At 43.7% G+C, this 13,255-nt stretch overlaps 1 protein-coding gene across 1 annotated transcript in view; it reads right to left on the bottom strand.

Annotated features, from left to right (window-relative positions):
* Nucleotides 1-13,255, bottom strand: part of plekha7b (pleckstrin homology domain containing, family A member 7b) — a 75,041-nt gene that overhangs the window by 21,565 nt on the left and 40,221 nt on the right. Inside the window, exons 5-8 of the mRNA XM_034110764.1 lie at nt 11,319-11,430; nt 10,003-10,107; nt 9,246-9,318; nt 8,672-8,772 (exon numbers count right to left, since the gene is read on the bottom strand). Coding sequence (XP_033966655.1) covers nt 8,672-8,772; nt 9,246-9,318; nt 10,003-10,107; nt 11,319-11,430 — 391 coding nt within the window. The remainder of the gene's footprint in view (nt 1-8,671; nt 8,773-9,245; nt 9,319-10,002; nt 10,108-11,318; nt 11,431-13,255) is intronic.

Here is a 13,255-nt window from a genome sequence, read left to right as displayed (position 1 = left end):
AGGGAGCAAAATGCTGCAGCAGAAACAGCATTAAGATTGTGCTGTTCCTGGCTAGAAAAAAGAGCATAACACAGGTTTTATTTTCCAAAGCTTTAGGAAAAGACTCAGCAGCTGCAGCAAACAAAAAGTTAAATGATCGCCACCTGTTATTGGTCAATATATACATAACCACCTATCACAAACATTAGCTTACCTTTCATTAGTTCTCATTCATAACACTCCGTTCGATGTGCTCACTATGGGATGCGCCTCATCGCGGGAGCAACAGAAGCATCAATCTCATTACGCCAATCCTGATTGGCTGGTGATCTTGACGTCAGCGTCAGGGAATCCACCCCCTATAAGTAGCTTGCGCTACGTTCCATGCGTCATTCAAACACCTCTTCTCGCTTCAGAGCACATCTCTATGGTAGCCGGGCTAGCTTAACAGTCACAGACTGAACCAAAGCTAACTTTCGGTCGACGGGCGCTCGCCGGCTACTCTTCTGCTTCGCAAGAAGACTGTTAATGCTAACACACCAGTTAGTATATAATCGACCTCGCCGTTTCTTTCCTCGGAAATTAAGGTAAGGTTTTGATTTTTCAAGCTAACAACACACCTGTTGCTAGCCTTGCTTTCCCTCACTACCGACACCACGGTAGCGAGGACGTTTTTTTTTTTTCACAGCGGAGCTCTGTGAGGGATCTGTCAAGCAATCCTGGACCGGCCGTTCTGGACGAAATGGCCGCGATCCAGATATTTGTCTTCGTGTTCAACGCTGCGCCGTCCAGGCCAGGGGCAAGGCAATAGGGATCATGGTGGTGCAGGGAAAGAGCTAGATGGCTCAACCTCACCAACCTCCCCCAGACCGGGAAAAGGAGGATGTGCTTGACATGCCCATCGTTCCCGAGGGGATTTTCGGCTCCGCTATCGCCTCCATGCAGAGGAGATGCGAGTCAAAAAAGAAGGAGGACGAGGCACTCCACCTCTGTCTCCCTCGAAGGGTCCAGCCGCTGCCTTCACAGCGGCAAGTCCTTCGCCCAAGCTGCCTCGAACCCTGCTCGGTTCAACGTACCGAAACAGCAGAGGTCGCAGACCGCCCCGAGTCCTCAGCCCAGGCAGGAGACGAGGGCGAGTTGGCCTAGAAAATCTCCGGTTCCGGCTGCAGCCAGGCGCAGCCAACCCAGAATTTCGGCCAGCAGTCGAGAAGAAGAAGCGGGGCGGCCTGACAGCCCCCCCTTCTCCCCTCTGTGACAGAGCTGGAAGTCCACGGTCCCTCAGCTCTAGATGTGTTCCCGCTGCCTCGAGAGATGCCTTAACACCATCCTCAAGTCCGCAAAAACACATGTCACAATATTGTTGTTGTTTCTCACATAAACCATTTTCCACTGACGCATCCAGGCTTCAGGCAAGGGTGCAGCTCAAAAAAATGAAAAGAAAAACAATAAAAACAATAAACAGTCAGTCAACTGTTCCCCTTCTGAGAGCAGCTACGGCTTCTCTCAAAAGGCGGATAATAGACGGGTCTGTGAAGGCACCACCATCACGCGCATGCGCAGTGCCGGCTGGGGTTGTGAAGGCACCACCGTCATGCGCAATGCGCAGTGTTGGTGGGGATTGTCGAAATGGGGTACCCACCATGTTCAGACACTAGAGGGCGCATAACACAACAAATAGAGACTCAGAGGGTAAGAGACGTGACATCTCCGCTGGCTCTAAGGAGCATACAGTGGGAAATGCTCACAACATCTGCTTGGGTTTTCAAGACAGTAACACGGGGTTACAGACTCCAATTCGCTTGTCACCCCCCCTCGCTTCTCGGGCATTCTGTATTTACAAGCCCGGGGAGAGTCAGCCCATATTCTAGAGAGAGAGATCCTCTCACTTCTAGAAAAGAGGGCTATATCTGTAGTACCCGCCCCGAGCAGAGTCCAGGGCGGCTTTTGTTCCAAGTATTTCCTCGTTCCCAAACGGGGAGGGAACGGAATCGGCCCAATACTAGATTTGAGGGCTCTGAACAAATATCTAAAAAGATATAAGTTCAGAATGCTCACTCACACATCTCTGTTGCGTCTCCTGCGACAAGACGACTGGTTTTACATCAGTCGACCTGAAAGATGCGTATTTCCACATCCCAGTATATTACCCACAGGAAATATCTGAGGTTCGCATTTCAGGGGATCTGTTACGAATACAGAGTACTTCCTTCGGTCTGTCTCTCAGTCCAAGAGTGTTGTACGATGTACGGAAGCCGCGATAGCCCCCGTTAAGACAACAGGGTATTCGCCCTGGTGACCTACCTAGACGACTGGCTGCGCTTCCTCGCACAGTCGGAGCAGGAGGGCTATTACGCAGAAAAATGTCCTCGTAAAGCACCTGCTCAACCTGGGTTTCATAATAAACACAGAGAAGAGCATGTTGTGCCCCGCGCAGACTATACACTTCCTGGGTTTACACCTGAACTCGGTGCCCTTTACAGCTCGCCTGTCAGCGGAAAGAGTGAAAGCTTTCAGAGCTTGTCTCGCTCATTTCCAGCTGCGCAAACATGTTCTCTTCAGATCATGCCTGCGATTGCTGGGGCTCATGACGGTCAGCCATCCTGGTCGTACGACTGGGACGCTTACACATGAGGGAGTTTATCAGCGCTGGGTAGCAGCCGCTCTAAAACTAAAGAGTAATGGTTACGGTGAAATGCGTAATGGCACTGCGTCACTGGCTGCAACCCGACTTTTCTAGTACGGGGCGTGCCTATGGGTGCTGTCCTTTCACGGAAAGGTGGTCACCACGGACGCATGTCTGACAGGCTGGGGATGTATTTACGAAGGTCGCCCGGTGAGGGGTCTCTGGAGCAGAGACCTCCAGCGGGCGTACATAATTACCTGGAGCTTTTAGCGGTGTTTCTCACCCTAAAACGCTTTCTGCCTTTTCTCAGAGGACATCATGTCTCGTGAGGACAGACAATACGACCACAATATGTATATAAACCGCCAAGGGGGTTTGCGTTCTCTCCAGTTACACATGCTGGCACGCAAACTGATCTTATGGAGCGGCGGACGTCTCCTCTCTCTGAGAGCGACGCACGTACCCAGGAGTGATGAAACCTCGGGCGGATCTGCTGTCCAGAGGTGCACCACTATATGCAGACTGGACTCTACATCCAAGGATTTGGTGTAGTCAGCTGTGGGTGCGTTACAGCAGAGCCGCGGTAGATCTGTTCGCATCAAAAGAAAATGCTCAGTGTCAGCTGTGTCTTTTCAATGTGCGATCTAAATGCACCGTTAGGCGTAGACGCGCTCGCGCACGTTTGGCCTCCGGTCCTTCTGTACGCGTTCCCACCCCTGGCTCTGATACCCCCAACTTTGGCCAGAGTGAGAGAACAACGCCACACACTTATCCTGATAGCTCCGCACTGGCCTGCCAATGTACTGGCTGGCAGAGATATATCAGCTGCTGTGCGGGGCAGCCATGGCAGCTCCCACTACGCAGGGACATACTGTCTCAGGCGGGGGGGGGGCGATCCTTCACCCAACCCAGAGCGCTTGGCACTATGGGCCTGGCCCGTGAGTGGTACAATCTGAATACAGTGGGACTCCCTCAGAAGGTGATACACACTATTCAGAGTGCGAGAGCTTCCTCCACCAGGTCTCTCTATGACTGTAAGTGGAGGGTGTTTGAGGAGTGGTGCCTTCAAGAAGGACACATCCACTTTTCAATGTCCTGTCGGGGTGATTTTATCATTTCTACAGGACTTAATTGATAAACACAAAGCTTTCTCTACGATCAAAGTGTACCTGGCTGCTATTGCTGCATGCCATGTGGGCTTTGAGGGAAAGACGGCTAGCCAACATCCTTTGGTCTGCCGTTTTATGAAAGGGGCTCGCCCAATTGACATGGAGGCATTTCCTCCGCCGCTGTGTTCCTCCGGGGAACAGCAGCCGGATTTGCTGTGTCCAGTCCGTGCTTTACGCACCTATATGGACAGGTCAAAAGAGTTTCGTCATAATGACCAACTCTTTGTGTCCTGGGCTAACCCCAGTAGGACAAGCCCATTACTAAGCAACGGCTCTCCCACTGGATTGTGGAGGCAATTTCTTTGGCCTATACGAGTCAGGGTTTGCAGGCACCTTCGGGTCGGCGTGCTCATTCGACTCGTGGTCTGGCTACATCCTGGGCTGTGTTCAAGGGTGTTTCCATCCAAGACATTTGTGCAGCGGCGAGCTGGTCCTCGCCGCTCACTTTTGTCCGCTTTTACAGGCTAGACGTCTCCGCTCCTAGTGTGGCCTGAGCAGTGCTGGGCACCTTGTTGAGTCAGAGCTCTACCTGTTAAGTTCTGGTCGGTTTGGTGATTTTCGAGATAAGCTCGTCCGGCAATACGGGAGCTACAATATCCCATAGTGAGACATCGAACGGAGTGTTATGAATGAGAACTATAGGTTACTTACGTAACCCCAGTACTCAGAGTAACATGAAGTGAGATGTCTCACCAGACGGCCCTCCTTGCTATGGTGAAGCGAGAAGAGGTGCTTATTTTTTAATGACGCATGCGACGTAGCGCAAGCTACTTATAGGGGGTGGATTCCCCTGACGCTGACATCAAGATCACCAGCCAATCAGGATTGGCGTAATGAGATTGATGCTTCTGTTTGCTCCGCGATGAGGCGCATCCCATAGTGAGACATCTCACTACATGTTACTCTGAGACTGGGGTTACGTAAGTAACCTATAGTTCTATATAGTGTTGTAAATCTTTCCAAGCTTTTTGGTACAGTTAGGCACCAAATCAACACAATTATGATGCAGACAACCAGCAGTACCACAGTGAAGGAGCATTCAGCAGCATATTCGTTTTTTCCCACACCGAATGCACATTTCTTCTAGTAGTACACATAGCTTCTCATTTAAATCTGCAAAAACATGGTATGTATCTACTCAATATAAGAAACAAGAGTGCTAAAGATTAAGTCGTTTTGCTTAATAATACTGCAGAGCTCCACACAATGTTTTTGTGTAAGCTATTTCACATGAATTGATAACTAATAACGACATTTATGAATGGTTGTCAACAATGTAACAAAAGCATTCACAGCACAATAATGAAATGAATCAGTCAAAAGAGTATAATATTCATTATTCACAAAGTCAAATACCAAAACATGCTCAATAGAAAGAGGCAGAGTCTGCAAGAGGTTATCGACAGTGAAAGAAAAAGGGTCCAGTTATTATGAAAATACAATCCTGATTTCCCTCACATAAATACCTCCATTAACCCTTAATAAAAGGGTTAGGGTACATATGCAATACACTTCTATACCAAGTGCTATAATAGACTTAATTTAAAGAGAGCCCTGCCCGTTTATTAGTCTGTTAATAAAATGTCCACAGCACATCACACCGGGCTTCACATCTACACATGTCAATGTGATTTTTAAACTTATAAGTGAATAAACTGTATGAAGTATTTGAGCTGTTTAAAATACCCTTACCCACCAATCATGACCAGAATGTATTAGTTTGGAAGACTTTAAATTGGGAATTAAATCATTATAACAATCTTTAGGCAATATGTGAATGCAAATCACACTAAGAATCTGACAATGAGCCTGCTTCAAAACAAAAAACACATATATTGCATTGTCTATTGTTAAACATAAATACAAATGATTTACAGCAAGGGGCGTTGCTGATGTCAACAAACATCCAAAGTAATGCAATGAAATCAGAGAGGATTGAAAGAAAAATGTCTGAGACAACCACCACTCCAATGACAGTGACAATGTGATAAATGATAGGCAGTTTCACAAGACAAATACCAAACCGGGTACATGAGACTGATCAAATAAATCGACTTGGCAATGTGAGTGTCTTGTTCAACATTGACCACATTTCTGAAAACGGTTTCTGGCTAACTGAGGATAAAGTGCTCTCTGTGTCTCTCTTCTCAAAGGACATTTTGCGTGTGCAGTTTACTGTAGGTACTGCAGTCTTCTAGTAGTCCCCTTCATTTTTAAATTCATTACCAAATATATTCCTGTCAAAATACTTAAACTAATGAACCCAATGTGCTCTGGTGTTGCCCATAGATAACTGTAGTCATGTCTGTACATGATGAAACTTTGATGCACATTTAGACATGTGCATCCATCAGCTACTAGCATAGTATGAAACAAAATGAGGTGAGGGTGGCAGTAAAACTGATGAGGCTGAAGTGAAATCAAATACCTAGTCATGCAAGACAGGAAGCCAGTGTGATTGAGGACGACTGCCTGCAAATAACAGTACTCACTCCGCCCGTGCACACACACCGGGTCACAATGGGAGGCAATTGACGAACAGGGAATGAGAGAAACACAGTAAGATGCAAAAAATAACAGGAAGTTGCTGACTCAATAAGAAAGAACATAAATGGCTCCAGCTGTGGTCTTATGGCAGTCGTCACAGAAGCAAGAATGAGTTTCAGCATCAAAAGAGTGGAGACTACACTCTGACACATCATCATGGCATCAGGCTTTAAGTAAACTTGAGTATAAATACTTTACACTATACTGTCGAGTCTCAGTTTACATGTGTTATTATTCAGGCCAGCACACACTGTCTGTCAGCAGCTCTAACAGTTAAAAATCCTGTTGTTGAACAACACCAGACAACAACGGAGATGCTGTCATGCTTACTTAGCAGTAACAGAGAATTTCCAAAGCCCCTTGGATACCTGTAATGAAATCTCCTACTCTTTAATGCATGATGGCTCAGGGAGAGCTGGGAGAACAGGGATCTCTTAAATACAGGATGATGCAGCAGAGCCCAGGCTCATTTAACCTAACATTACATATACTCCCCAGCAAGTGGTGGGAAGAGACGATGAATATGCTGAATGCATAATTAATATATCCAGCAGCAGCATAATTATCATATAAATTCCATTGTATCTTATATGATATTTTGTCTGCGTCTGATATTTAAAACACAGGAGACATGTACTGCACATTCACGCTTACACAGACATGTCTCATACTCAGATACACATACAGTACACACAGGATCCCAGAACAAAAGCCAAAGTACAAAGGAGCTGATAGGATTGCAACAGAATGCCCTGAAGCTGCAGTGGTGCATCAAACATCAGGCACTATTGTTCTTTGTCTCTGTGTTTCCACAAAGGAGGAGATACTGTTAACACCCTTGCCGTAACCAAAATACATAAATCCTTTTCAGTCCGCTGGCAAAATCTGCAGACAGAAAACAGAAAATGACTTTGCCGCATTTAAGGAAAACTGCTGTCACACATTTAAAAATACAAATGCCATTATTACAAAAAGTGGGCTGGGTGTAAAAGGTTAATAAAATCAGAATTCACAAGTGAGCAGAATACATAAAGGCATGTACTGCAGCCATCTATAGTAACACTATAGGGAAGTTCATGAGATCTTTCTAGAGGATTATCAAGAATAACTTTTATCCAATGACCTTTTCCCTCTCTGTCTGTGTCTGTGTTTTCTCTTGTTCCGATTAACCCAGCCAAATCTTTTTTCTTGTTTTGTGTTTATATCTACGCCGGGATCCGGAGTCGAGGCTGATCCTCTTGCTGTAGTCCTGTGTCTTGGATCCTCTATCCTGAGTTCTGGATTAAGTCGTGGACTTCGGGTCGTGGCTGAACCTGTCTCTGCGGTCCTGCCTTGGGTCTCGTCTTGCTGCTTCCCTGATGGCTTCCACAGGATTGTAGCTGACATCCTCGTGGATTCATCTTCTTATTACAGACACATGCATTTCCTAACATTCGGTCTATATGCTGTAAAATGTATTATCTCTTCGATTTACACACGGCATCTATTGCACGTCTGTCCGTCCTGGGAGAGGGATCCCTCCCCTGTTGCTCTCCCTGCGGTTTCTCCCATTGTTTCCCCTTAAACTGTGGGTTTTCTCTGGAAGTTTTTCCTTGTACGATGTGAGGGTCTAAGGACAGAGGGTGTCGTTTTTCTCATACTGATATTCTGAACAATCTGTGCTGTTGTATTTGCTGTAAAGTGTCTCTACTGTAGGCTATTTTTATTATATGTACAGCACTTTGGCCCGACCAAAAATCGTTTATAAATGTGCTATATAAATAAAACTTGATTTGATTGATTTGATTTGAACACTCACCCTTGGGTTTGAAAATAAAATCAGCCACCATGAGGTCAGAAGTTCAGCAACACTCCACACAACTGGACTAGATATACTAAGTCACATGCTGAGTTGAATACAAAATCTTTCTTGCCCAAAAGTTTTTCTGTGATCAAATGCAAAACACCCCCGTTTCAGTGCAGGAAATAAACCATTATTTTTTCTTATTTTGCTTAGATACATTTTGTTTCATACTAAACCTTTTCTGGATATGTAACAAAATAAGAAGACTTCCCAAACACATCAGAGTTTCATGGCTGCTTACTGTTATACAAGCAGCCATAGAAACACAAGTACTGAAGTTCTATAACTAGCCCTGATAGTAAATCATAAACTGTCAAAAAAACAATGGAAACAATTGATATTTGCAGCTGGGAGTACCTACTCTTCCTTCCTGCGAGACCACAGTAGAGAAAACCAGTATTATGTGAGGGATGATACCAAATAGAAATGTAGCAATGAAATCTGCAGGAGTAAACACATTTTGATCCACCCATTGACATAACCTCTGATTCAATGGCACTTTATTGTTACCTTGAACGCGTATTTTCGGTTTATGTGATCATCAGCTTCAACTGGTGCGATGACATAACTGGGCAGAGGGATGCTACCGAGCACAGTCTCCTCTCGGCTGTCTGTGAAGAAAGAACACACACAGAGTATTGTAAAATCTCAAACAACAATCTCTAATTCTGCCAAGATCTTTTACGATGTTTACAAGTGACAGCAGATTTATGAACAGCAGGAAAATTAGCAAGGCATATATCATGGGTGACTCCTGTCTGGTCCAGGCCATGTGGCTGCATGAAGCACGAGGTGACATGTGGCTCATCTATTATTCAGTATGATTAATTGTGGAGAGGAGGTAGATGCTCTGGCAACACAAGCACAAATTACATCCCATAATAAAACACTCAAGTTAATAAGGAAGGAGAAGTGGAAGGAAGAGAAAGTCGAGGAGAATAAGAAGTAGCATGATATGTCATACATGTAGTCATAAAATGTTTTAATCACGATACTAATCTTCCCTTAGAGGAGAATGTGAATGTTTGTACGACCATTTTTATTTATTTATTTTTTTAGTGAAGTGCGTGTTTCATAGACTCACCTTTGTAGTAGAACAAGCAGTAGTCTGACAAAACAAACCACTTCCTTTTCCACAGTCGCATTCCAGAGCTGTCCTGGAGGTAAAGGGAAGCACAACACACAGCGTGTTAAGAAATCCTCCTCGCAGGAACACATTTAAATTCTCTTTTTCATTAAAAGTGTAGTTCAGGAATACAGTGACCGTTAGTGGAAAGCAAGGGGGGAGAGAAGGCTTTGTTCATATAATTAAAACAATCAATTTATATAAGTTTATTTTTCATCTGCAGCATTTGGCACAAATCTGCTGTGTCTACATTTAACACACACATGTGGTCACTTACCCTTGTGATACTATTACTAGCAGTTTGAATAGCCTCTGTGTCTGAAAATGTGCTGTATAAATAAACTAACCTTAACTAACCTTACTCTGAGTTTGGACAGGAATGTGTGTGTGTGTGTGTGTGTGTGTGTGTGTGTGTGTGTGTGTGTGTGTGTGTGTGTGTGTGTGTGTGTGTGTGTGTGTGTGTGTGTGTGTGTGTGTGTGTGTGTGTGTGTGTGTGTGTGTGTGTGTGTGTGTGTGTGTGTGTGTGTGTGTGTGTGTGTGTGTGTGTGTCTTACACCTTAAGTAAGATTTGTAAGGGCCATCTAAGAATTCAACTTGTAAAGGTTACATTTAATAGATTATTCAACTCTACACCAAGTTCTCACACATTCTCCTTATCACGGCAGATGGGGTCTTTCTTTAAGACTAACAATAAAGCAGAGGAACACCAGCTCACCTGTTTATAGAGCCAGCCTCTCACCACCACTGGGATGTTGAGATTTCTTTTGATAGCATGATCCCTCTTGCCAAAACTGTGTACTTTTCCCAATCCTCTGGAGCCCTGTAGAAAGCATTACAAAAGGAGTTGATTATGTGGGGGCTTTACTGAAGAACTGTAATCCAATTTACTTTGCTTACCTGAGATAAAACATAGTATTTAGTAGAAAGTAGAACTGTGTAAAAATAAGGAAAAAATAACTTTCCTGGAACTCCATTCGTCTAACACTCATGAGGAAAAAGGAAATACCAACTGGTTACTCCTGTGGATGTGTGCATCCATTTATAATCAGGCATATTTTTAGACAAGGCCATTTCAGACTACATCTTTTTGATCGTACTTTTTCAGGTGCATTTCTACTGAAATACCTGGGTATGTCGGGTTGACCAGCTGGCTAAAAAAAGCACAAATGTTGAAGGGACAAATACCTCGTACAGAGTCATAAATATGACATGTTTTAATCAGACAAAATGAAAAAACACCAAAGGGTAAAGTGAGTCAATCACACAAATAATGACATGTAAAAAGTGTTATTCTTTACATTATCTGGTTATCTGATAATAAATTGGTCCATAAAATGCCAGGAAAATTAGTTAAGAATGTATTTTATAAAAGCCAAGGAAACTTCTTCAATATTGCGATATTGTCAGATCCACAGTTTACAACAACACGATGCGTACTGTACTGTGCTGTACTGTACTGTACTGTCTAAGTTCAACATTTAAAGGGCCATACAATTGTTTGGCATTTGACATTTAAAAAATGTATGAAAGTTTAATCAATTATCAAAAGTGTTTTTTTAAATATTTCTAAATTGAATAATTGCTTTTTGAAAACTACTGCAAAGTAAGAGATTAAAAAGAAAATTGCAAAAAAAACGTCTTTATAGTTCAGTTGTATTGAAACATTGACAAAGTGTGTCACATATTTAGTGTAAAAAACATGGTGTCAGCGAAAATGTCCATGATCACTGTGGAAACACCAGCAAGTATTTTGCAAAGATGCATTCTGTACACCAGACCCCTTTCCAGTCCCTGAGGATGTGCATCTGAGTTTTATTCTGCCTGTGTACATCATTTCTATTTGTGGCCAATAATCAGAATTAGATCATGTCTAGGGTTGATTGAACCAGTTTATCAACAAAAGCATTAGCAAACATCAAGAGAGTTCCTAAAGATATTCACTAACCCAAGAAGAATTGGATAGTTTACAGTAAAACTGACAAGAAAATGACAACAGATGAGCACTTTGTGAAGACAATCACTGATCCTCACCTTTGACACTGAGCTGGCCTCCACTGCTGCTGGGGTCACAGCCTTGGAGGCGTCTGTGACCATGCCCGGGGATCTCTGATTGGCTGCTGACTTGGACATACGGGCTTCTATCCTGCAGTAGACAAGGTAGCAGACGGGAAGATCAGTAACACGAACACGATGAGAAGCATTTGACAGTGATATTCTTTCTTAATTCGTCGGACCAACTAGAGACACTAAGGGAAACAGAGCACACCCCGCTGCTGAGCTTTCACATATAAAGGATATGACTATTTCCTGACACCGCCACGCGACCTGTCACAGCCAATGGCTCTCCGGTGGATCTGTTGACTGGGGAGGATTTGTGTGCCAAACACTCCAGTGACCCTTGTCAGACACACACACACACACACACCCAGATCAGAAAATCAACCACACCCTCTTTTTGACAAATCTGTTTCCATTACCATCACACACAATCTATTTTAAACTAACAACAATACACACACACACACACACACACACACACACACACACACACACACACACACACACACACACACACACACACACACACACACACACACACACACACACACACACACACACACACAGCTTCTATCCACATCGCACCTCACATTTCCTCATTACCTCATGATATCACTATGAATACAGAGAAGTCAACATGAGAATTAAGCTTAGTTGAAATCAAAGTGTGGGTGTCAAGTGACAATTGTTGTTATTGATTTCATTACAAAGAAGGTATTAAGGCCTAAAACAACCTTTGTTTACACTGTATTTCTGTTCTCATGTAGCAATACTATTTCTAAGACTTTATTCCCGGGCTGAAGAGACTTCGTGCTCAAAAAGAGATGCATCATAGATAGTGCTGAAAATGGAGCCATGATCAGTTTGATTTAACAAAGTACCAAAAATGTATCTCAGGAATGTTACTCTGTTCTGATAACAAAGCAGTTCCAGCTGATATTTAATGTGGACTTTGTGTAAACCTCCAGAGAACTGAACCATAAAACTATGCAGACCAATGGATTAAAATGAAGTGACTGTAATAAACCTGGAAACAACCTCATATTATGATTGTTCAATAGCACTTGTGTTATTAATTAATTAATTGTATGACTATGAATACATCACTTTAAACGTATAGTAATTCATTACGCAACATTTGTAAAAAATTATCTGCACCTAGTTAGCCAGAAAAAGTGTCCGGCAACTGTCCAGGACTTAGCAGAGCCTCTTCCTGACTGAGTGAACTTACGAAAGGAAACCATGTGTGACCTGCCTCTCTGGCAACACTGCTGCTAGCCTCTGCATTGTTCCTGCAAAGGGGCTAAATGCAGCACTACCCTGTTGTGTTTTCCTGCGTTGTGTTGCTGTAAAACACAGAAGCTGAGGAAAAGATGATAAGCTAGAGGTGTTTGTCCGTAAATAAAAAGTTGGTAAACAAGAAGAAAAAGAGAGAGACCACAGTGGAACAAACCTACAGTGTCTGCACTCAAAGCTTGGACAGCAGCCAGCATTTTTACAGGATGCTTCTGTCCCATCAAGGGGACTCTTTCTGCTGTTTTATGTGAAGTTTTCATACTGTTTACCACAACAGTCATTGGAACAGTTCCTCTGGTGATTTGTTGTGGCATGTGGTTGAGAGGAGTGATATTTCACATAACGTAGTGTAGTAGGGGGAAAAACACTAAGCTCCATTTCACTCAGCTTCTCTGGCTACTGTATGATCGAAATGAGGGCATATTTGACATGTTTTAATCCTTTAAGGCACTGGGTGCACACGGGTGAGTTGACGAATTGATCATAGTGTGATAATCTATAACAAAGGCAAAGCCTGCAGGCCATCAAAGCACAGACTGATCGACCCCGCCATGGGGAAGGACCTCCTGAAGCTCTATTTTCTTCTCGCTCTGTCCTCAATCTGATACGGGTCT

The sequence above is a fragment of the Pseudochaenichthys georgianus genome, chromosome 3, assembly GCF_902827115.2.
Source record: "Pseudochaenichthys georgianus chromosome 3, fPseGeo1.2, whole genome shotgun sequence".
In the NCBI taxonomy this organism is placed as follows: domain Eukaryota; kingdom Metazoa; phylum Chordata; class Actinopteri; order Perciformes; family Channichthyidae; genus Pseudochaenichthys; species Pseudochaenichthys georgianus.
The sequence above is the reverse complement of the archived record's forward strand: the minus strand, read 5'-3'. Positions and strand labels throughout refer to the sequence as shown.